General features: G+C 38.0%; 1 protein-coding gene across 1 annotated transcript in view; it reads right to left on the bottom strand.

Moving 5' to 3' along the window:
* LOC108257548 (MAM domain-containing glycosylphosphatidylinositol anchor protein 2) overlaps nucleotides 1–26,901 on the bottom strand; it is a 204,617-nt gene that overhangs the window by 7,469 nt on the left and 170,247 nt on the right. Inside the window, exons 10-15 of the mRNA XM_017455417.3 lie at nucleotides 20,751–20,899; nucleotides 13,455–13,632; nucleotides 5,799–5,819; nucleotides 5,163–5,318; nucleotides 4,280–4,441; nucleotides 694–827 (exon numbers count right to left, since the gene is read on the bottom strand). Coding sequence (XP_017310906.1) covers nucleotides 694–827; nucleotides 4,280–4,441; nucleotides 5,163–5,318; nucleotides 5,799–5,819; nucleotides 13,455–13,632; nucleotides 20,751–20,899 — 800 coding nt within the window. The remainder of the gene's footprint in view (nucleotides 1–693; nucleotides 828–4,279; nucleotides 4,442–5,162; nucleotides 5,319–5,798; nucleotides 5,820–13,454; nucleotides 13,633–20,750; nucleotides 20,900–26,901) is intronic.

Raw genomic sequence — 26,901 nt, 5'->3', positions numbered from 1 at the left:
GTCCCAGTCCCGTTATGGTTTTGAACTGTTATAAATGCACAAAAATACAACATGAAGACGAACTTTTTATAGCTCCATCTTTACAAGTCCTATAAGTACAGGTAACACATCTTAAGCTAAACTTAAATTAGAAAAAGTTGGGACACTATTTAGGTGATTCTATAAAGTTAGCATGCTTCTGCAAGCCTCATTTACTATGCAGAGTTAAAATAATAAAGTGAAGAATTTTTATTCTTTAACAGATATTGTCCTAAATGAGATCCTAACTGAAACGGTCATGGTTAATAAATATATGAGATTGGATTTCACAGTTTGATAGTCAGGATGTTCCTGTAATAAGGCCCCAGAGGACCAAAATCACAGAATATTTCAGTTACCGATCTGCGGTAGTAATAATAATTGTAAAAGTAAGATGATCAGAATGACATTTTGACAAAAATCACACAGAAAAAAAAGTTCCAATAACGAATATGTTGTATTAAACATGCAAACGTGAATGTTTAAAAACATGTGATGACTTTTCTAAATCTGTTTTTTTTTTTTTTTTTTTTTTTTTTTTTTTTTTTAAATCTGGTACATTTGATGATTCTATATAAAGAAAATGGCCACATGAGAAGCTTAGGAATCTTACCCAGTGATTACAGGTAATATAAATCAATGAGGTATCATGCTGCTGATCAGTCAGTGTGTTACCTGAAAGGAGGCAGTGGGATGGATGCTAATTTTGGCCTGTTTCCACCGTTCACCCTGATTCCCACTGAGTGACCAGACTGGACTAGCATCCGAAGTAGCTTGACCTTTCTGCTTCATAAATGCATTCAGAGTGCCTAGAGAGAGTTATATACACGTCTTTTAGAAAAATATGAATCCACATTATCTACATAACTAATAGTCTTTAAAACTAAAAATACTACTAAAAAAATACTAAATCCCTTAACCTTATGAAATATTCATCATTGCACTTTAAAATACTATGCACTGTGGAATACAGAATGGTGCACTATAGAGTTTCTATATATCTCTTCCTATAAAGTGCTCTTCTTTTAATTCTGCAAACACCTCCGTTCCTCCGTTCTCATTATTTTGCATTTACAGAGAGAGAGAGAGAGAGAGAGAGAGAGAGAGAGAGAGAGAGAGGTGGGGGCGGGGGGGTTGCAGTGTGTGAGGAAACCTACAGGGATAAACAGTTTCATTTACAGATAAATATGGTAAGTTTTAGGTATGCTTTCACTTGGATGTGACCCATTGTAACACCATGGAGGACGCGCTGCAGAAGATGAATAGCATTAACCATCCGCTCTAATGGATATGCCGTGATCCTTTTGCCTCGTAGGGACAGGCATTCAGGAGTGAGTGTTTGCTTTGAATTGGGTGATTTAATCGCATAAACAAACTCAGAGAGAAAAAGGGCTCCTACAGCAAACTTTGAAGTGTCTCATTAATTAGCTCCAACCTCTTCCCAGGTACCATGGTCAACACATTAAAACATAACTGCTGGGTCTTCAAGCTCCTTCAAACTACAGCCCTCGAAGTATACACCATACTCTGCGTGTATATGCCGTATTCTGTGTATATATGATTCTGGTACACATTAATAATGCTTTCTGAGGATTCATTTTGAAAGTGCTTTGGGGATTATAGGTTTGTAATAACAAACAACAATAAAAACCGATTACAGAAGTGCATTAGGTTTGGAAACAGGCAAAACTGCATGTGGAAATTTCTCAAGCCGGGTCAGGCGATATGAAAAAGAATAGGTTACAGCCAAGCGGTGCGATTCCTTATGGCAAATTCTGTAAAATTCCTTCAGAAAGAGAGAAACTGTTCTGAATGAAAAAAACAAAACAAAAAATAGAATGGGTAGAGCATTGATTTTTCCTTTCACTCCAGCAGGACAAATGTGAGACTGAATGTCTCCCAAATCGGAAATGTCAACCCTCAGAAGCCGCCACAACTCTCATTTCAGCCGGGCTGGAGTGCCGTGCTTGTGTGTTAAAAAGGTGAATGTTAACTGTTTAAATGTTTAACTGAACAAGGTAAGTGTCTATTAAAAATTCATGAAGGTTATAAAATTCCACACACCTCCACACTGGTGCAGTGCTTCAGATTTATTGGTGAAGCTCACAAAGGCTTTGACTTTTGTACCAGGTAAAGTTTGTCGCTCATTATCTTTTTCCTATTTATTCCTACAGTACCACAACTCCATGCATGTCAAAGCTTCAATCACACTTGAATCATACTGTAAGATCATGAGACCATTTCCACTTATATCTAATCTCTCTCTTCACTAAGCACAAATATTTATATATGAAGACTGTTACACTAAGATAGAAAATAAAAATAAGCCCTCCGCTTCTACTCATGCTGCTGTTGTTGTTTTTTTGTTGGATTTTTTTTTTTGCCATACTAATGCCTTTCTAACAGAGTTTTATCTTGATAGTATTCTTAGACAAGGAGAATATGTTATGAAAACCTACAAAGCACTTCTGTACGTAATTCTGGACACGAGTGCCTGCTAAATAGTAGTAGTTATTATTGTTATATGTGTGGCAGCCTGGGAAAACTCTCCACATGGTCGAATTTGGACATTAAAAAACAAAAAAAACAACTTTATATAGTTCTGAAAACAATAAGTTTTTTTTTCTAAATTGGCTTAGTGGTTAGCACGTTCGCCTCACACCTCCAGGGTCAGGGATTCTGGTCCCGCCGTGTCCCTGTGTGTGTGGAGTTTGCATGTTCTCCCCATGCTGCGGGGGTGTCCTCCGGGTACTCCGGTTTCCTCCCCCAGTCCAAAGACCTGCATGGTTGGCTGACTGGCGTGTCTAAAGTGTCGTGTATGAATGGGTGTGTGAGTGTGTATGTGATTGTGCCCTGCGATGGATTGGCACCCTGTCCAGGGTGTACCCCGCCTTGTTCCCCATGCTCCCTGGGATAGGCTCCAGGTTTCCCCATGATCCTGGAAAGGAGTAAGCGGTAGAAAATGGATGGATGGATGGATGGATGGATGAAATATGCTTCTGCACAGATCTCCCCCAGATCTTCTAGCATTTTAGTCTGGTTACACCCAAAAATAAAAAGGAATAAAGTCCTATTTAAAGATTTCCTTCCGATTCCTTCCTCTACATTCATAAGTGAAACGTCTTATGGATAAACATCATTATCATTACTATCATATTTGAAGGAATTATAAATTTACAGTAGGAAACACTGATTATCTTCTAATTCGGGCTCTGTCTCTTTACCTGAGGAAAAATTCACTCTTAAAATGGCTCCTTATATGACGTGATGTTTTGCAGGAAGCCGCCGAGGCAAGGTAAAAATAAATAAATAAATAAATAAAATAAAAACGATTCCCATGTCACTTTCAGAGATGTCATTTCGCATCTTTTTCATCTGTTTTACAGAATTCAGCTTGAACGACTTCCGATGGTTTTTCCAGACCGTTACACACATCAGTGCAAGAGCTAATACGAACCTAGAAATAGACAAACTGCAAAGCCTATTACTGTTCACAATTCTGTTCATATCCTGAGACCACCCTGAGTTTAGTGGTGGTCTTCATCACATTAGTGCTTAAGCAGAAATGTTAGTGCTGAAGTTCAAGGTCAGAAGAAAAGGTCCTGGCACAACGTACAGCGTAGTGTTGAAAATTCCCTCCGGACTCACCGACATAACAGACATCACAGCAGGTCCGAACTCAGTTTCACCTGTTTGATATGTGATGTGTTTCCTCCCTGCCGGGAACACGTCTTTCCTTTCAAGACGGAGGGAAGAATAGAAGCTCGGCACTCTTGTGAAAGTGCACTCAGCACTTAAAACAGCCCGATGGTAAAGGACAATAACAAGCCACAGTAAGACAGCGACAATTTTGTCATGAATGGGAAAGACAAGCTACATTTGCCGTGTTACAGCTTTAGTCTATGTGCTTTGACACAATGGCATTACAGCTCTATTTGGAAACGCACGCGTCTGCTGTGTTTCTGCACATGAGACAGAATTGGCTCCAGTGATGTTATCCGGAGTGATTTAGGTCAAGCACACTGGCTAAAGAATGTGCTGCTATTCTCCTCATTGCATGGCATGCCAGAAGCTGACAGAAACTGTCCAGTCCAGCAACTTGTCACATTAATGGTGCAGTCATGTGGGAATGCTTCAAATGCCTGTCACAAAATGTGTGTCTTTGGCGTTATTCACTTCGCCACTTTTTCGGTGGTTAAGCAGACGTTACTTAAACCAGTCACTGTCGCGTTATAGAGGAGAGAGCTCGGATTTGACTTACCGATATGTTTCCCGTACATGTGGTAATAAAAGCCAAAGCAGTATGCTGGAGGGTTGGTGATGCCGTAGGGATTTTTAGGCGCCACGTTGAAGGTGGGGCTCAGCAAACGGGCCTTGTCGCCTTCTTTACGGGGTCTGGAGGTCTCGATATACATATAGAAACCTGCCGATGACAGGAAAAATCACTATTTAACATGCAGAACACCACACAGACAGAGCTCAGGACCAAACCCTGGAGCTGTGAGGCACCAACGCTACTGGCTACACCACCAAGCGACCCCTATTTAATACACAGTATATATACTAAAGACCCTCCTGTCAAAAGGAAACAGATTGTTTTCTATTTCTATATTATTACAGGATAATTAAAAGCCAGGAAGACTCTTGAGGTTAATGCAATTTTATACAGTTTTCCGTCCGCCGCCAGGATGATTAAAGCAAATGTATTATTTATAACATCAGCTGCTACTGCATTCCCATAAAAGCCACAATCACCAGCATGCCTCCCTACAGACCTCCTCCTCCTCCCTCCTCTTCCTCTTTCTATCAAAAGCCTCTTTGTGGAAGTGTCAATAAAGGGAGGTCAGACTGAATCTCTGTTGTAACTGGCAAGCCTTTCTCTCTTTGAAGTCACTTTCAAAACCATTATTGCCTGTTAGGAAAAATTTTCATTTCAACGTGGAAACAGCCTAATCTGTACAGCTGAATTATGTCCAAATTAAACTACTGAATCTGGCATTTAGGACTTAACAGGAAGTGGCTGATTACTTCATTTAAATGCATCCCAGCTTACCAGCAAAGTAAAAGATGAAGCCTTAACGACTGCCAAAACCTGCCCGCGTACTAAGGGGTGAATCTTTCCCATGTTTGTTAGTCATACAAACCTTGTTTGGAGCCGCTGCGGTCTCCACTGGGTCCTGTATTGGGAGTGTATTTAGTGTCGCGTGTAGCGGCGCTATGTCTTGTCCAGTCAAAGTTGTCATTCTTGTCCTGAGTAAACATGCAAATAGGCTCCTCTTCAAAGCTGCACTGGAATTCCCCTGAGCAAGGAGAGAAGTGACAGACACGGTTAAAAAGCTTAGAAAGACCTCAGCATTGATGATCAGGAACTTGCTTAATCATGCATAACTTCCTTAACACACTGACAAACCCTTACAACAAAATCAATCGATGAAAATGCCAGAGCCACCGATGAACCATTTAAAGGCCTGTCTTGCCTTTTTTTTTTTTGTGGCATCGCTCGCTGTTGTGCTATTGACATTCCGCTTGAGTGGTTTATGATAAATATTCATTGATTTTATTCAAACATAGCTGGGAGCAATGTAGAGTGGTGACCTTCAAACAGAGCTGAATTCTTTTTAAAAAAAATAAAAATTTTAACCGAGGTATCTCTCAGCACAGATCACTGGCTTTTGTTTAACGAAGTCCAAGAGAACCTTCCCTACTTTCATGCCCGAAGACATAAAAAAAAATAAATTAAAAAATCTCTCTTTTTTAAGGGATAAAAATTGAATACTTACTCAGATGCGGGTTAATGGGAGCTGTGAAGAAAAAATGGGATAAGGTTTTTAAAAGGTGTTAAAAGCACACAGGGAACTGCACAATGAAAACAATATACTGTGTACATACTACTAGTCAAAAGCTGCTCTGATGTTCTTCATTTCACTATTTTAGAATAATAACCACGTTAACAATACAAAATTATACACATATAAATATAGAATTACACAGTGACCAAGAAAAGTGTTGCACAAACCAAAACAGATTTTGTCAGTAAGGATAAAGCTTTGCACACTTGACATTTACGAAAGCAGTTTTTCCTAAAAGTCCACACGCTACCAGGTACTAGCTGAACCAGAAACGTGTGTGTGTGTGTGTGTGTGTGTGTGTGTGTGGGCGGCTAAGTTTGCCAAAAGCACTCCATTAAGGCAACATGGTATAAAATTTCACCTCAACTTTCATCACATGCATTATAAAGTTCACAACATTAGTAACATGCAACATAATTATATTCATGATGATAACCAATCAATGTTTAAGAACCGTTTTACAAGAAATGTATTAGAAAAGCATAAGAGAGAAATTAAGAACGACCCTCTTTAGATATTTTACAACAACATATAGTAAAATTGTGAAATACCAGACTGTTGAATCACAATATAGTGGCATGTACTCCTTGCTTTTTTAACAGTTTGTTGTTAATATTTTGTTATCCACAAACAAACATAGAAAATATTCTCTGTTGAAGTCCATGTTGGATTGATCCCTGATCCTTGAAGCACTGAATGGATAATTCAGCATAACGAATACAATATTTAAAAAAATAAATATATATATATATACATATAATCTCCAGATATTAGCCACCCAATTACTATTCAGTGCAGAAATTAGTATACATACAGCTCAGAGTGAAGCATTTCCACACTGTGTATTTACAAGGCCATACTCATGCATTTCAAAGCAGGTACTTCTCAATATGCAGTCCTCGCTACTAACATAAGAAGGATACATCCATGGAAAACAAGCTAAAGGTCAAGGGTACAAAAACACAGTTTGTTTCAATAAGTCACTGTAATTTCTTTCACAGAGTAAATACAATCTAAGCTGTCAAGAAGATGCATGGGCTTTTTCATGATCGATTTCTGCCACGCTGAATAAATGTGGAGCATCAGCTTAACCCCGAAACTTTGTTACCACGGAATGATTTATGAAATGCTTTAAGTCATGGAAAGAATTGATTTTAATTCACTCGATTAAACTAGCTAATAAGAAATCATTCCCCGCAAAGCAAACATGTGTAAAGGAATATTGGTTAAGATCCTGAGTCAGTCTTGCAGAGCAGTGGGAAACAAAGCACGAGATGAGAGAGATGTAGAGTGTGCTTTAATGATACAGGACCTAGATTTAAAAATGATACAAATAATAAAATGCACATCATTACCATATCTTAAACTTTTTTTTTTTTTTTTGGGGTTAGAAATGGCACGAGAGCTTATGACCGATCTGTCCTGTCGTCATGTGCACTTTAAGGGACATGCAAAAAGAATATATATAAAAAGATACTCCAATTTTGACTTCATTTAACATACAGTGGTCAATTTGTTGTTTTTTTTTGGTATAAAAACGATTCGTAAAAATATGACATACCATTTGATACGACTTCCTCTATGAGACAATGTGAGCATATGTACAGCCACCCACACAGACAATACTGCAAACAAACCCATCTGCCATGTTCTATCCGACTCAGACCTTTTCCGACATCGTACGTGTGTCACGACAGCAAACTCACACAAAGCATCATCACAAAATGTCTTTTTTTAATGTATAGGGATATGACTGGGATAGGACAGCTGCAGCATTTCTAACAGTTTTATGTGTACAAATAAGCTACAAAAAGGCATGGGATGAGTCAGTCATTACGTATTAATAAACACAGTTTAAAAAATATATATATTTTGTAAGCATTATGTTACTGGTTTCAATCCTAAAAACCACTTAAATAGGCTTTAAATATTTAACCGTAGAGGAATTCTCTCCCTCTGTTGAAATCTTGTACAATTTTTCAGTGGAGTAGTGTGCTGAATATAATGGCCTGTTCCATGTTGGCACAGAATAACTATTTTTTATTTTTTTTTTTTTTCCTGAAGGTTAAAACTAATATGATGTAACTACTGAATATGGAACGCAGCGAAGGGCCTGTTATTATGCAAAGGCTATTTTTTATGTTAGCAGCTAAACGCTTAGATAAGCAAGGACACAGAATGATAGTGTGACTTATTCTACGTGTCAGATATGCAGTCTTTTAAAAAGACCATGTGCAAAATCATTTATTTCACATGGAGACGTGGTACAGTACTGTACAACCATACTCTACACAGGAATCCCACCAGAAAGAAAGGCTTATTGGCAGCATCACAACATGCCTTTTAGGCAGTAGTCTGAGACTGTTTGAAGATTGTACCGTCCTAGTTATGTTGATCCGGACAAGTTTTTTTTCCCCCCCAGCAGGTAGAAAGACAGAGGAACCGAACCTTCTTTGGTGAATAGACCCTCAAACAGCATACAGATTGATCTCATAATGCTGAACCAAAGAATATAATATTTACGTGTTCATCCATTTTCATTACCCACTTATCTTTACGCTATTATCGCATGCTTAATGGCAACCTGCTGTACGTGTAACAGACGATAATCATCACTATACAACTTTAATTACTTTACTTGTTTGAAAGGTACCACTGTCCAGTGACCACTCGCATTGACTTGTTTATCTTGAGCAGACAGTACAAAATGTTAAGTAATAACCTCCTCAAAAGTTTCTCTGAGTACAGCTGTAGTGTGTAGTGTGTGTGTGTGTGTGTGTGTGTGTGTGTGTGTGAGACGTGTTTTACAATCAACGCACTGTCCTGATTTTATCAACACGCTGGCAAGCTGCCATTTAATTTTTGTTTACTTCCACTGTGATCTGAATAATTAACATTAGAGTCAGATTAGCGAAAAGGTGCTATTTTTAGCAGAATCATGATGGTAGCAAATACCATTAAGATGACAGATAAGATAAATGTAACCCCCCACCCAAAAAAAAAAAAAAACCCTCCCCAGAATGCCGAAAAAATATACTGTAACTACATTGTAACTCTGATTTTAATTGCTAGTGACAAGCTGGTGTCTGAGGATGCTCAGGACTCAGTTAAGCACTGACTTGTATGTTAATACTATGCATGCGGAACGTGCTAGATCGAGTCTGAGTGTACTAGATGTTGGCCTATAATTCACCTGCAGAGCACATTTCTATCAACGGCCATAATAAAGAGATTATTATGTTGAAATATTTGTATACTTTAAACCGAGGTGGGTGGTTGCGTGCTACATTTACTTCGTTACATTTACAACTTTTTTGGAGAAAAAAAAAAAACTGACCTTACTTATACTCTTACTCCAGTTCATTTTTAATCACAGAAATGTACTTTTACTTCGCTGCATTCAGTGCTGTTCCTCCGTTACTGTTAGATGTTAATGAATATATGTAGTTTTAATAATTAGTTTATATCACGCATAATGAGGTCACGAGTCTCGCAATACGTTGAATGCGTCCGCAACAACCGCTCAACTTTTTAGCGGCTCAGTCTTGGAGAGGGAGAAGAAGCGAGCGTGTCAACGGAGGCCGTGCATGCGCGCACACACACACACACACTTACAGTTCTCATTGTAGTCTGAGATTCAGGATTTTCCCTTCATTTTAATCAGATCTGAAGTAACTGGTAACTCGAGTAGTCTTCTCATTGGATACTTTATTACTCCTACGGAAGTAATTATTAACATGATTACTTTTACTTTTACTTTGTACTTGAGTAAAAATGTTTGGCTGCTCTACCCATATCTGATTTTAAATACATGTTTACATATATTTTAATAGTGTACGTAACGAAGAGATGGAGGATCTACTGTGTGCAGCTGCACAGTGCATGAGTTTAAAGCATAGCTCCCTAATTCAACCAGCCAGCTCTCACCTATCATATGAAAGCAACAAACCAGACAGGCTGAAGGCTAACACGTGCTTCGTCTGAGACATGTGAATCCATCTTTTCAAACTGCTTCTCATGCAGTGTCACATGGCTGTGTAAGAGTCTTAGGAAAGAACTATGTCCTCTCTTACACATACACGAGCTCACAGACACCGATGTTTGGTTAGTGTTGCTGTGATTGACACAAGAGAGAAAGAGAGAGAGAGAGCGCGAGAGAGAGAGAGAGAGAGAGAGATACCATACCGCCCTCCATAGAGCATGGCCAATATTGCTCTCTTGGACTCCTGGCCATGGATTGTTAGGATTCAAACTCATGATCTCCTCCGCTGAGGACAATTTCCTCTGCAATGGCAGACAAATATCTCAAACAGAACCTGACAGAGCACCTAAAATTCTCCAGCAGACTCAAACAAGAGTATTCCTCTGGTCATGTTTAATAGAGGATCAAGATAATAATCTAAATTGCTAATCATTTCTTTCATGACACACCTGCACGCTTCCTACACTGACTTGAAAAGCGATATATAACATTAACAGTGAATAAAATAGTGAAATCCTTATCAGAAGCTATAATGCAAGAATAAACAGAACTCCTGTATGTAGCAAATTTTGGATATAGCTGTAGAAGTCTTCTGTGACTAATGATACTTGTTTTTTTTTTTCCTGATGTGCCTTTTGGGCACTTCAACCGTGTAATGAAATCAGCTCTGCTCCAAGCACTGGTCCTTGCATTTCCCCCAAAGTTTACACGAACATTTTACATTTACAGCATTTGGCAGATGCCCTTTTCCAGATTGACTTACATACATGCTCTGTAGTCTCTATCAAAAACATATCCTCATGCTAGCACAAATAGGTCAGGGACTAAGAATACTACACAGAAGTTTCCCTATTAGAGGGAAGTGAATCGCTCAATTAGCCCTGCAATCAATTATTTTGCATCACAACCAAACACACAATTAAGAACAGAAGCAGAACAGTTGCATTGATTTATTGCATTTAGGTTGGCAGTCCTCATGTATTAGTTCTTTGACAAGTCTTCAGTCTAGAGTAGAGTCGTTCAAGTTCAAAACCTCATCATAAACACCTGAAAAAACCCAGCAAAACTGCTCTCAAGTAAAAACAACACCAACACACGATACATAACATACTGTAAAGCTCATGCATGAAAAGACAGCATGAGCTCAGTGCACTGTTTGTCACTGCCAGGACAATCAACTGCAACTAATTGCAAGCACCATGTTGCCTCTACTAATCCAAGCCTCTGTGAACAGCAAGCAGCTCTAACAGCCTCTGATAGTGTAGTAACCTGTAAGAATGGCTGAGCAGGATATTTGAGTGTTATCCTTTTGACATGCATAGTGTAGAATGAGTTTGCTATGTATTATGCAGTGAAGAGTGATACAGAGCTTATGTACGTTACAAGGAAAATCATTTTATTGAGCATATTAGGTCATCTTGAGCAAGTAAACAAGGTGTGCGTGGTATCTGTCATCAAGATGTTAGCAGCAGATCCTTTAAATTGTGAGGTAAGTTGTGAGGTGGGGCCTCTATGGATCTTACTTGTTTGTCAAGCACATCCCACAGATGCTGAGTTCAACACCTTGAACGCTTTGTTATGTTCCTCAAACCGTTCCTGAACAATTTTTGAAGTGTGTCAAGGCGCATTATCTTGCCGCTATTAGAAAATAATGTTAACATGAATGTACTTGGTCTGCAACAATGTTTAGGTAGGTGGTACGTGTCAGAGTAACATTCACATGAATGCCAGGAGCCAAGGTTTCCCAGCAGAACATTGCCCAGAGCGTCACACTGCCTCTGCCGGCTTGCCTTCTTCCCATAGTGCATCCTGGTGCCATCTCTTCCCCAGGTAAGTGACACACACGCACCCGGCCATCCACGTGACGTAAAAGAGAACATGTTTCATCAGACCAGACCACTTTCTTCCATTGCTCCACGGTCCCTTCTAATGCTCACATGCCTATTGTTGGCAATTTTGGCAATGGATAGGGGTCATTACGGGACTCTGACCGGTCTGTGGCAATGCAGCCCCATCCACAGCAAGCTGTGATGCCCTGTGTGTTCTGACACCTTTCTGTCATAGCCAGCAGTAACTTTTTAAGCAATTTGTGCTACAGTAGCTCTTCAGTGGGATCAGACCAGATGTGCAAGCCTTCACTCCCTACACACATCAATGAGCCTTGAGCACCCATCATCCTGTGGCCCAGTCATCTAGCCATCGCAACTTGGCTCATATCAAGTCACTCAGTTCCTTACGCTTGCCCATTTTTCCTGCTCCCAACACATCAACTTTGAGAACTGATTGTAAGCAGCATTGCACTGCTTTAATTACTAAGCACTATTGGTTATAACTCACAAATTCAATCAGGTCACTCCTATCATACCATGCTTTTTTTATGCACCTAGGGTATATCACTGAATTTTGAGTTTACAGATAGATAGATCATAACTAGTTGTACCCCATCTATTATAAACACAAAAATAATTCAATAAAATGACAACCTGTCTAAAGAGCATATTTACATTCAACATAATTTACTGTGTTATATCCTTAGAAATTAGTTTGCCTTCCCCAACGACCTATCCACTGTGTTACATCAACACGATTTTCCCTTTAAATTCTTAGATTGTTCTCTAAATCCAATCAATTTCTGAAGATTATATAATTTCTTTGGTAGGAACTAAACCACAAGAAGCAATGTAATTACCAGTCGTAATTTTAACTTTTTATTTTTATTTTTATATATATATATATTTTCAGAATGCCTAGCTATCAGGGTTAAGCATAACATGTCCACTCTCTTCTGTTCATTTATACTAGACATGAATGGATTTTGTTACATTGTAACAAAGCAGATAGTATTATAATGGCTTTGTCATGTACTCTCTAAAAGTTCCATGCAAATAAGAACAATTAATTAGCCCCAGTAAAGCTGAATTAACTCCACATTAGCAGCACCTGACAGCAGCGCTTAGTGCAGCAGCTCCCAAATATTTACAAAAAAGTCCACATAAGGACATTGTGAATTTTCTATTCCAGATTTATAATTTAGGACTTATAAATTCATATTCAGTCATAGTTTTGACATAGTTATGTTTGTTGTTTATTTTCATTTAGTTTTATTGTTCCACTCAGAGCCACTCAATGTTGTTAAGGAACTAGAGGAGATAGACAGGCAGGATGTCAGGATACCAAAAAACAAACAAACAAACAAACAAAACAAACAAACAAACAAAAAAACTAAAATAGCACCTACACTCTTCATTAAATATGACTTGTAACATTTCTAAACAGTAGTACACACAATTCACCTTCATAATTAAAGCCATATTCAGTATATTATCTTGTAAGAATAAATAAATAAATAAATAAATAAATAAATAAATAAATAATAACTAAAACAACAGAGGAAATAGTGAGTTTCTCACACACCCCCTTTTATAAATTTATAAAAACAAACCACAAGGGGTCTTGACCCCTAGTTTGGTAACCCTTGACTTAGTGATACATAAAGATAAATGTCAATAGACACAAACCAGGCAAGTTAATAATATCTATTATTACATTTTGTTGGATTGCATTTGGATCAATAGCTGCTTTAGTGACAGTTCTGTAACACTCACCACTGTAGGTCACCATCCTGATGGCGGAGTCTCCTTCACCGAAGCGGGTGATGGGGGTCAGGCGCACTTCATAGGCCTCGGGTCTGATGAGTTCTGTCAAGTTATAGGTAATGAGCTCTCCCTTCTGAATGGGGCCTTCTACAGGGATCTCCTGCTCCCACCATCTCGGCTGCCCGGTCTGGGGAAGAGTAGCACAAACAAGCGTTTATACACATTCAAGCACTGCTGGTGCAGGTTTTCTCTACCTTTATTTTATAACCTATAAAGCAACCTGAAGTGTGAGAAATGAGATATAAACATAAAATGAGAGGAAGACTCTACTGCAACCAAGTGGTATACAAATAAAACAAGTGGGGGAAAAAAATCCCAGAAGCTTGCTAAAAGTTGCGTGGGATTGTGTCAGAAAGAACTGTACAACCCAAGGCACCATTATTACAGCAATGTGTAATGTAACTTTGTGCTCTATATAATCAAATGTTCTTCTACAATAAGGAGGAGATGTATTATGGATGTGTTATTAGACTCTAAGACAACCCTCATGAGGTCTCCAGAGGGTCGATCCTAGACATAGGCAACATAGGCAGCTACCTAGGTATACACATTCATCATCGTTTGTACTACCAAATGGACAAATGATACACTAAACAGAAAAAGAAAAAAAAAAACTAATGTAAATGACATGTCCAGTGTTTTAGGTATGTTAAAATGACGGCAGCTGTATTGTAACTCACAAAGACCCATGAAGGGTGCCGTTGTATAGGCAGAACAAAGCACTACTCCCAGTGTAAATTGTTCTGGTGTTGCTTTGCTTTGGTGAAACATGCCTGGGGATAGATTTTATTATTTCAAGTGTCATTTCTGAACCGTAAACCCGTTCAAACAAATAATTATTGCTCTATTTAGTTAAAACAAGTTGGTAGTTCAACAAATGAGAAGCTTGTTATATCAGTCAGAGAGCTGGCACTTCCCCAAGCGATGTTGAGCAGTGTGACACTGGCTGTGTGTTTATCAGTCATTACAATCACGTGAAGTATTTTATGCTGGCACTAGGCTTGTGCAATATAACCATTTTATCATCCCTACACTATATTACACTATCCTCAGTGATCCACAATATGCAGTGATGTTAATCTTTTATATTGCATTATATTATATTCAGATTTTTTTTTTGTATTAAAAGACCTGCTAATCTTATATTTTGCAAAGGAGGCCTAATCAGACGTTCCTCTGGAAGAGCAGCTCCAACGTGCACCCGCGTGTGAGGGTCCGTTCATCGCTTCTTGCAGCTTTAATTTCATCTAGTTTTTGTTGTTTCAAGTAGTCTAGAGATTGCAGATTACAGCGTTGTTTTTGCCATGTTTACAATGACAATTACAGCAAAGTTCTAAATTAAACGGACAAAAAAACAACAACCACCAAACAAACAAATGAACAACAACAACAACAAAAATGATTCCAAATGCTATCCATACAGTATTTAGTTTCAATTCTTGCTTCCACAGTCTATGTAGTGTACTAAAGGAAGCCGTTGGCAATTCAGCCTTTGGGTTAATTTCCTGCTGTTTAAACAGCTGTGATACATTTGGGTTAGAATAAAAACACACACATATCAGAGTTACAAGTACAGTATATGTGGGTGTTTGACTTTCTCTGAAATGTACAGTGAAATGTACAGACAATTATACCCCCCCCCCCCCCCCCCCCCCATAAGCACCAGCTGTCTCAGGATTTACTTGTTGAGATTTCTCAACTGTCTCAATGGCCTCCTAAAAACTATGATGCGTAAACAACAAGGCTGTCATGACAGCATAAAGTTCAAGGCCTTGTGGCAAGGAAGAGACACAGCATGTGGCCTGTCTCCAGCTAGAGGACATAAAAATACTGCATCCCTACAAGATCGATTCTTCTAATCAGACATGGCAGACAATGGTTCATAACAAAGCCTAGCAGAGCCCTAACCTTGCAGAGAAAACTATATTCATGACGCTATAGCATGCAAATCTGAATGTGACCTGTGGCCTGACCAGTACCGTGCGGCACTATTCCATCCCAGAGTTTCATTAAAAAAGAGAAAAGAGCTTGTGGCCAAAGCTTTACTCTTGATAGCAGTGATCTGAATGGACCAGGAAGTGAAAATAATCACAGTAAATTCCACAACAACAACAAACGAAAGAGAGTGGAAAATACATTTTTGAAATACTCTATGTAAAATATTACATAATTATTTAATCATAGTGTCTGTATGTTGTGTTAAATAATTTTTTTTTTGTTTCGAAATGACAATGGGAAACAAGGTAACAGCCTTTTAGCCTGCATTAAAATAGATGTCTGTCATGAAATACTGACCCATTCTTAATTGTTTTAACTTGTTTTATATATATATATATATATATATATATATATATATATATATATATATATATATATATATATATATATAATACAGATATTAACCCTATATAATAATAGACCCCTGGGATCGACAATGTTATATTTAAAAAAAATTAAACCAAAGAACCTCAATGTTACAGTTCAATACATATAACAGCAATCAACAGTAACATGATTAAATAAAATCACAAAATATAAGCCTTGTGAATGAATACCTTTGCAACAATGTATTCATCATAAATCATCCTCAATGTATTCATCCTAACATGACAGATGCCTCAAGATAAAGTACTTGCATCATGATAAACAGCCTCCGAGACAAAGTTCCTTGTACTCAATCATGAATCCCATTGCAAAAATTGATCTTACCGAAATTCACACGCAATACGAAATTAGGAACATTAGCTATGAGCTGAGGTCGAGTTAAAGAGAAACAAAATGGCAATAAACAGTAAGCTTACTTCGCCAGCCTGCCTTAACTCCCTCAGTTCCCTCTTGCAGTGAAAGAACATATTGTACGAGCTTTCCCGAGTTTAAGGTAATTCCTCATTCTCTTTGAAGTGTTTCTTTGTTTGCTTGCAGTTTCACGAAAAATCTTAATGAATGCTCCAGACCCAATTACTCGAAATGAGGACAATTTAGATTCCGATTTTAAAAGGGATTGTAAAGTTATGGGTAACCTGGTCAGACTGTAATACTTTCCTCACAAGTCATAATTTGATACGGTATGATGGCATCGGCCTCCTTGAGTTATTCCTGCAGTGTAGCGCAGTGTACCTGCATGATGTAGGATAGCTGAAGTCTTTTACTCATTAGCTCACTGCATCACTATTATAAGGCTCCTTCAGATTAAATTGGGCATTCTGACCTTATCTACAAAAAAAAAAAAAAACATTCCAGGAAATAAAATAATGTCATGTCTTTTATCTTTTCCTCCGTTCACTTGTCTTGGCACTGAATAAACAGACATTCCAAAGCAGAAAGCTGGTCAGCTTGCAATAATCTGTGCTGATATAAAGAAAGCTCACTGAAATAAACCTTTAATTGAAGTTAAGAAGCCAAGGCATGAGGAGATAACAGCTTTTGTTAGGCTGGGCCCAGGTAAATGGAAAAGTGTTGTTTTGTTATTGGTAATCGCCCACATAATTCAGTGGCTGCCCTTACCTTCACTTGCCACTCACATCCAATCGTGCCTTCCTGCCTGGAATGAGAATTAATTGGATCAGAGTGTTTAAGTGTGTGCACAGCAGTTGGGAGCAGATGGTCGTGTTAAACGCCAAGCTCGGTGCAAGAGTAACACACCATCAAATTTAAATTAAGCAAAATTTTCTATTTCATGTGATTGCAATGGTTTCCTAATACATTCTATTAGTTATCCTACAAATGTTAATCATGCATAAACAGTGCGACATTTAGCCGTAATTAGTCTTAGTGAGATTTATAGGAGCTTATTATTTGTTTCTATCTTCAGAGAGCATCTAAGTCATCTCTTTAACTGTCCTAATGACGATGTGAGTCGTTTTCCCCCAGACTGTCATCCTGTTTTCTTGATGAGCTGGTTCATACGAACTTTATAAGAACTCAGAACAGACGAATCTGATCAAAGAGAGTGCCAGAGGAGTCGAGAAAAAAAGGCAAAGAAACCCCCAAAACGAAACACTAATCAATGTGCCTGTGCGGAAATGGCAGTGCCTGAACCAAACAACCCGTATGTAATTACCATGGCACATATCGATCGCACTCTCCGAACCGTGCATGCTGATATCCATACTGACTGACAGATTGATTGCAGGGAGACGACAAGACGGAGGAATACAGCCATTGAGAGGGGTGTGTCCAATGCAATCAGGAAGAGAAGAAAGAAAGAGGTTAAAAACAAATCAGGCCAAAGTGTCAGAAAGTCAAGGTGATTCTCACTTTATGAGACCAAGTCTTTCAAGTGATTTTCCACTCATGCCTGCCTCACGAAAGGCAGCCGCAGATAACAGAAAATCATCCATTATGAAGCTGCAAAGCCCAGCAGCCTTCACTATTAATTCAACGGCTGTGGCGAGGGCAAAATGATAATGATTCTGGGGGAACGGTGAAGAACAGGCTGCACTGGGCTATAAATAGCAGCACATCCCTCCACGTGCGAGGCTTCTGGTTGCCGTGCTACAGCACAGTGTTGAGCAATGGGGAGTTGGAGACATTTATTTATTTAAGAAGAAGCTCCTTCCACCGCACCAGCCTTGCATTCTCATTCATGTTTAATCATTCCAGCCTGTTATGAGGGCGTGGATTTAGATTTTTGCTCCAAAAAAAAAAAAGAAAAAAGAAAAAAATTCAATTCAATTTCACACCGTGAACAAAAAACATGAAAAGAGCTCACCTTACATCATGAATTAAAAAAAAAAAAAAAAAAAAAAAAAAGCTGGCAGTGCTACTGACTCAGATGCTGTTGCAACAGCCGGGTCTTAATTGCCCTGCGCTGGAACCCCAAGAGAAACTGACAGCATGCAGATTAGTTTATAAGTGCAAGCACTGAGTTTTCCTTCCAACCAAACTGACTAAACACTTGGAAAATCGGAGCTTTGACTCACTATTAACTCAATGCGCTACTTACTGTAAGTTTTGATGTCTGTGCCTCTGAGGTACAACCTCCCCTTTATCCGTTTCACACTACACAATTCTTTCTGGTGCACCACACTGGATAAGAAAACTAGATTTCACGCCAATTATACTTGTAATATTACAGCTTAATGAACACAAATATTTACCTTTTGATTATTGCCACCCCTGAGACAACAACTATGAGTGAGAACTGCAGGACATTTTTCACACGGAAGTGCTACATAATATCTCGGGGATTCAGCATTTGAATAAATTAAAAAAAAGCAATTTAAAAGATCACTCATGTAAAATAATAATATTAGATGAAGTAATTATTGCCAAAGGACAAAACTAGATTAATTTTTTTTTTGTCCCTCTGAGATACAAAACCCAAGGAATCCTCTCACCCAACACAGAATTAATGCTTATTACTCAACGCTTTCAATGTTTCATGACTTGCATTTACTGCATTAGGATAAATTATTAATAATGCCATTTTGTTTTACCTTCTAAACAGTTAAACCTTCAGATCCGGTCTCCATATTAAAATTTTGTCTCAGTTCCAATTTGGCTCTCCTGAACAAGGTTTTCCAAAAGGTTCTGACATTTTACATGGACGATATTCACGTTTACGTTTCATACTAATGTATATCAACATGTTTAATGGCATTCATAAAAGAGAGAAAAAAGTTAAATATGTTAAGAAAAAAATATATTATCTTCTACACTGTAAAACCGGATAAGTTCATTTAACTCAAAAAATTTGAGGATACTAATTACCTCGAAAATTTTAAGTTGATAAATCAATTTCTTCAAGCCAAATACACTTAAATATAACAAGTTTGAGTTCATTTTTTTGTTATATTTAAGTGTATTTGCCTTAAAGAAATTGATTCAACAACATCAAAAGGGGTTAAATGAACTATCCGGTTTTACAGTGTATATATAAAATAATAGAAAGGTGTCTTTCAAGATAGTGTCTTAAAATATGCTGCCATTTTTCTTTTTTTCTACATAAAAATGTCCACCATTTCTCTCTCCCAAGTGTCACTGAGGGGTGACAAATATAGGTAGAGAGACAGTACTCGGGACTTCAATCACTGTCATGAGCATATCATAAAGCGAAAGAGAGAGCGAGGAAGAGAGAGAAAGGAATATACACAGAGAGAGAAACTAAGGAACTAGAACTAGTAATTACAGCTATATTCACTGTCTCCATGCTGTAGTGGATCGAGTCAATATCAGAAAAAACGGAGAGAATCATTTGAAGATGCATTTCACAGAACTGATGTTTCTGAGAAATCTTGAATGTTTTTTTTTTCAAGCGAAACTCGCGATTATAAATATGTTTGTACAGGGTCAAAGGAAGCCTACACTGTAAAACCGGATAGTTCATTTAACTCCAAAAATTTGAGGAAACTAATTACCTCAAAATTTTTAAGTTGATGAATCAATTTCTTTAAGCCAAATACACTTAAATATAACAAAAATTTAACTCAAACTTGTTATATTTAAGTGTATTTGGCTTAAAGAAATTGATTCATCAACTTAAAATTTTTGAGGTAATTAGTATCCTCAGTTTTTTTGAGTTAAATGAACTATCCTGTTTTACAGTGTTAGTTTTATTTGTCTTCATTTAAGAGTTTGTGTCGGCTCACTTTATTTTTCATATTCTTTAATTAATGGCAATAATATAAGACAACCATTTTTCACAAACTTTCCCTTGATGCTATTTTTAGTCTCTGTCTTGATGAACTAGCATGAGGATGTATTTTTGATAAAGATTCCAAAAAGGACCTCAATAAGTCTTTCTGGAGAAGTATGTCTGCTATATGTTGTAAACCTAATAAAAAATAACGCAAATTAAACTCCACTCCAAACTCAAGTATATTCCATATAAATTATACTATACAATAAAAGTGTAATCCATGCAAGTGATCTGATTTGAAGTAGATCAAGTCAAGGTTTACATTAGTCTTATGCTCAAATGTTCATACACTCAGGAGAACAAGTAGGATAAGGATGTTATGCTGAATTTATGGGATTTTCATGAATGCAAAATTTCTTGAGCAAATGCTTGTACAAATGATTTGCGAATCAATTGATTTGAATCCAGCTTGAAAAATTGAGGTCCATTAATCCTAGCCCACTCCACGTGTAAAGTGTGTGCCTTTCACAACATATGATTAGACTTACCGGGCTCATGAAATAAGCTTTTTGCCAATGTTGAATCTCATTTGCTTTGCTTTTATAAAGCTTCTCTGGGACATCATCTATTTTTAAAAGTGCTATACTAGATGTATGATTGTTTACCTGTCGTATGCCAAGACGATAAGCCATGATACGGTCCACTGTGTCTGGGTTCATCTGAGTCCACTGCAGCTTATAGCCATAAACTCGGGGTCGGTTCTGCCAGAGCGGACTATAGGTGTCGTAGTAGAACTCTGGAGCATAAGCTTTTCCTGTAGAGGGAAAACAGACAATTTCTTACTCATCTTAATATGTGATCGCGTGCATCAGTTCACATACAGGCATTATACATAACATGCATACAGAAGAGTCGATAACACATTAGTATTTGAAGGAAACCTATATGGGGCCTATATAACACATTCATAAACAATGCATAAACATTATATAAAGAAATTCTGGAATGAGAGGCTTATGTTAAACCTTAAGCAATGCAAAGTTTATGAATGTTATGAAGACCGAATGTAGGTTCAAATAAAGAAGAGCCGACTGTTTTTTTTTGGGGGGGGGTGTTTTACATTATTTTGGGCTTACTATCCATGAAGCTCATTCATAAAGTATATATATATATATATATATATATATATATATATATATATATATATATATATATATATATATATATATTCATATAAATCTACAATAAAGTGTCCACCTTTCATCTAACCTTTTGAGAAGTATATATTTATTTACAAAGGACATATGCAAGCCATATGAATTATATAACAACCTCAGGATAAAGTGGTAAATGGGTTTTCATTAAGAACTCTATTATGAAGCACACATACACGTTCTCAGTGTCATGAATGTACTGTTTGGAGAAAAAAAAACAACTAACTAATAACTTGCAAATAAGCAAAGGAACCAAGCAATGTGCTTCAACCAGGTGTGAGCTTTGATTGCTAAGTTCTGAAAGTTGGTCAGTTTATGAACCAGCATGAAAAAGCAGCTGCTGCCCAGACAACTTCATATCATGATTGACAAAACATTGGTCTCAGAGGGACTCGGCATCATCAACAGTCTCAGCCTTATCTGTTAATATCCAGAACCTGGCAGTTGATGACTTGGTCAAAGCTTTCAGAGAGTTATTGTGTTCATGACAGGTGCTGACGAAACCACAGACGGAGCTGTAAGGGAAGCGCGCATGGCCATTGACATGGAGGGATGTGAAGTTGCTGATCTCTGCAAGGAGTCTCATAAACCTGCCAGTGGTGTTTATGTCAGCCATGACTTATTAAGAGGCAGTGGTGGCCCAGACACTTTTTAATGATCTGCAGATTTAGCCCTGCAGGCTGGGAGGAGGGCCATCGCAATCTCATCAGGAACCTGCCTAAGCACATCCCAAATGGCACAACAAAACAGTGAGTGAGTGAGCGGGTAAGTGAGAGAGAGAGGGAGAGAGAGAGACAGAGAGGTGGGAGAGGAAAAGAGCAAGAAAGGGGAAAGGAGCGCACCAAATGAGAACAGATTTATTAAGCTATGACAGAAGTATTGTGACTCCTGAAGTAGAGCAAAACAGCAGCTTTAATCTAAGCTACTCTTGCTTAATGCATGGGAGAACTAGATTGCGCTGCTCTTTTAGTGTACTGAATAATGGTTAAAAAATGACATTACTTCCACTATATTCAGCTTAGCGATATCTGATCTCCCAGCAGAAACGCCTTGTTGATGAGAGAGGACAGAAGAGAAAAGCACCTCAGAATGCGCAACACGACAATCTATAATAGCAGAAGAAACATGGAGTTTCATTCCTGTCAGCAAATAACCGGAATCTGAAGCCATAGTGGGCCCAGGCTGACTGAAACTGGACAGTTGAAGAAAGGATTGCTGCAGCATACAAATGACAGTATGAATCCATGGTGTCAACAGTTCAGATGGTGGTGGTGGTGTAATGGTGTGTGGAATGTATTTCTGACACACATTGGACCCCTTAATACCAAATAAGCAAGGTTTGTATGCCACAGCCAATTTCAGTATTGTTGCTGACCAAGCGCATCCCTTTATAAACACAATTTACCCATCTCATAATGGATCATTTAATTTACCCATCTCATAATGGATAATTGTCTCAAACATACCGAAGACCTCAGTAAAAAGATTTGTTAATGTCTGTGTAATCGATTTAGAGATTGTCATGATTTACCCTTGCAAAGCGCTGGAGCTCGCAGCGCGCTCTGTAACCTGAAGCGCAAGCTTGAAGCGCATGCACGTGCTTCCGGCTTTTTCAGTGACACGTGTGTTTTGTTATGGTTTATGTCCTGTCCCCATCCCTGTATTGTCATTGGTTGTTTCCCTCACGTGTTATCATTGTTCTCAGCTGTTTTGTGTTTCACCCCGATTACATTTGTTATTTAAACCCCTCGTGTGTCTATGTTCAGTGCGAAGTATTGAGTGTTATCACCGTGCTAAGCCTTTGTTCATCGTGTTTTGTTGCATTGTTTTTGATCTCAGTTCTAGTTTCTCATTTTGCCTTGCCTTGTTTATGCCCGTTTGCCAATCGCTTGACCATTTGCCTGTTTGACCACGCCTATGTCTCACGGTTTGGATTTGTCTGACTATCTTGCTCATAATAATGCTCTTATCTGCATTTGTATCCGTCCTAACCTCCTTGACATGACAGTCCATGATGTCATGTTTCCTAACAAAATGTTCAGGCCCTCTGGCACAAAAACAGTCCCAAAACATTAAAGATCCACCTCCATATTTAACCGTGGGCATGAGGTACTTTTCCATATGGCTACCTCTCTGTGTGCTCCAAAACCACCTCTGGTGTTTATTACCAAAAAACTCTATTCTGGTTTCATCTGACCACAGAACCCGATCCCATTTGAAGTTCCAGTAGTGTGTGGCAAACTGAAGACACTCGAGATTATTTTTGGATGAGAGGAGAGGCTTTTTTTCTTGAAACCCTTCCAAACTCCAAACAACTTGTGCTGATGTAGGTGACTTCGGATTGTAGTTTTGGAGACTTTCTGACCCCAAGACACAACTAACTTCTGCAATTCTCCAGCTGTGATCCTTGGAGATTTTTTATCCACTCGAACCGTCCTCTTCACAATACGCTGAGACGATATAGACACACGTCCAATTCCAGGTCGATTCATAACATTTCCAGTTGACTGGAACTTCTTAATTATTGCCCTGATGGTGGAAATGGGCATTTTCAATGCTTGTGCTATTTCCTTATAGACACGTCCCATTGTGTGAAGCTCAACAACCTTTTCCCGCACATCACTGCTATATTCCTTGGTCTTACCCATTGTTATGAATGACTAAGGAAATTTGGCCTGTGTCTTAATTTCATTGTACATATGTATAGTGACAATAAAAGGCATTCATTACCTCATATTTATACCCCTGTGAAACAGGAAGTCATGCTTGAACATTTTCCTGTTCCTAGTCACCCAGGTGTACTAAAAAAATGTAAAATATCAATGAGATATACTTCAAATATATTTTCCTCATATGAACTCATAGGGGTGCCAATAATTGTTGGACACCTATATTTAACAATGTGTTTTTTTTTTTGTTTTTTTTTTTTGTTTTTTTTACAAACCTGTGTTGTGTGTGCAATTGTTTGATATCCTGAGAGCAGAGTATTTTTGAATTGTTGGAACAAAATATCAAAAGGTTAAACAATAGACAACTTTTCATAGCCTTCTTTGCTCATATTCACTAAGGATGCCAATATTAGTGGAGGGCACTGTATATCTCACCACTCCACCATTAGAACGCCAACTGAGGGAATCTTTTGAGAATTGTGTTAATCCGTCCAGTAAAGTTCCAGAGATATGTACTTATACTTATAATATAATAAGATTTCACTAAAATCTCACTACCTACATGTCTGAACACTAGCTTAAAAGGAAGATGAAATGAGTGGAGGATAAATCCTGTTTTACATTTTTAAATCCTTAAGATCTCCCTCAGATTTATCAAAAAATATATCATATATATGTATGTATATATAAATATATATAATTTAATGGACCATATAATTCATAAAGCAGTTGAAATGAACAGAATGTTGCTAAAGATTAATTGATTATTTTAGTTCTTGGTAAATGCTTCATTTGTCCTAAAAATTAGTCAGGGGTAAATGTAATGAATCAAGTGCTCAAACAGCACATCATTCCTTAAGGCACCGAATCTATCAGTGAGTGAGTTAAAATAGCATGTTTATCTTTTAGAGCAGATTGTATCTGTTCAAATATCACAGCTTTTCAGCTCTGGATCTTCACATTATCTGTAATATGAGATAAATATTATGCAGGATTTAGATCGTTCCCACTTGAGATTCAGGTTCAAATTCCAGGATGTTTATTTATTTATTTATTTTATTTTATTTATATGATGCAACCCTGGATGACTCAAGGTAACTGAGCTGTGTGCTACCACATAGGGTAAGCCACAAACCAGTAAAATGAGCATTTTTACAGTTGAGAGTCAAGCAATGGGTGTATGTCGAAGTGTATTGTGTGGTTTCTGGTGGAATTAAATAAGAATTTAAACCCTTTTGTTAAGTGTTTTTTTTTTTTTTTAAATTCTCTGCTTGACTTTTACAGATTTAAAGGCGAGTTGCATCTAAAATTAACAAGGGAAGAAAGGAAACAACAACATCATCTGCAACAACAAAAACACCACTAATATTTAAAAATGGACTAAGACTAGAGTAAGATGCGTGGTGTTAGCCTGGCAGAGCGAATGAATAGCTTCTTTAACTCAGCTCTGCAGACGTCACAGCCTGACATCTCAGCATTGAGCTTGATCTCAGGCCTGTGTATACAAAGTCTGGCCTCTTGCATGGTCTGGTAATCAGATTTACAGAGTGCTTTTTGATCTTGGTTTAAGCAACTGGCTGTGGCACATCTCATACCTCTTGGCTCCCTTACTGTTCCAGATGTCAAAAGGGAGGAAGGAAGTAGAAATAAGGGTCTTTCACACTGAGTGCGATTAAGCAACACGAATGTATGATGCGATGATGCTCTTGAATTGAAACAATTGATATCTATGGAGCTATTCACACCAGGTGTGATCAGTCGCGGCGCAACAAAGCGAGATTTTTTTTTTTCCGAGCAGTGTGTCGATCCCCCCCCCCGTCACCGTCACCCCATGATGAATCCAATTAGATTTGAGCTTTAGATCACGTGCCCGGAGCCGCTGCTTTTGCACAAAAGGGCGAGATAGGTGATGCTATAGCACAGAAAACTGTTTTGAAAACCAGTGTAAACACCGAAGTAAAGTATTCCGTAAGAGAGAAGAGAGAAGAGAGAGCATGTTGAGTTCTAGTTATCATTGGTGTCTGAGAACAGAGAACTTTTTGATAAAAGTCACAGCGGCTACAAAAACATCGACAAAAAAGTTATTTTTTTTAGATATAGTTTATACTTGCAATCCCCTTTATTCTTATCATTCTTATTCTTATCGCTCTTTCATATATATATCTCATATTTGATACTTTTAGATCTTAAAATCTTTTATTTTTTTATTTTTTTATTTATCTTGCTCAAATAAATGGGTTTTGTCACACTACTGTGTTATAGCATTATATTTAGAATTATTTCATTCATACTAAAACAGCTTGATGGTTCTGTTCAAAAAACACAAAAAAACTTTCTGCCTCTCTTTCTGGGTAGAATACACATAAAATAAGAAAAAGTAGTTTCTGTGCTTCTTAAAAGTTTGTGTTGTGGTGCTATACGCCAACATATAAGTGATTCTTCTTCTCAGCAGTCCAAGACAATAGGCCGATCAGCTGAATAGTTGGTTGCGCCACCTAGTATGCAGGCGTAAAATGCATTCTCGGTCAGCGCCACCTAAGGCGATCAATCATTTCGCATTTGGTGTGAAAGCACCGTTCACTGCCGATTCACTTCGCTTTATCGTGTCGCACTCAGTGTGAAAGGGCCTGTAGTAGAGTAAAACTTACAGCTCAGGATGCGGAAATGAAAGTCAATCTGCTCATTCTTCAAGGCATTTCTTCATACAATCTATTAAGGCAAACTATTATTAAACCTAATGAGGAATTGCTGCAAATATGCTTGTTTAATTTAATTTTATTATGAAAATGTATTTGCCCCATAGTTACTAATTCTCCAAATCTATGAATCTGCATCATAATGGGGTTCAGCTGGACTAGATACAACCAGGCCTGATTACTGCAAACCCTGTTCAATCACATCAACACTTAAAAAGAACTTTTTCAACCGCATGA

The sequence above is a fragment of the Ictalurus punctatus genome, chromosome 25 (genome assembly GCF_001660625.3).
Source record: "Ictalurus punctatus breed USDA103 chromosome 25, Coco_2.0, whole genome shotgun sequence".
Classification (NCBI taxonomy): Eukaryota; Metazoa; Chordata; class Actinopteri; order Siluriformes; family Ictaluridae; genus Ictalurus; species Ictalurus punctatus.
The sequence above is the reverse complement of the archived record's forward strand: the minus strand, read 5'-3'. Positions and strand labels throughout refer to the sequence as shown.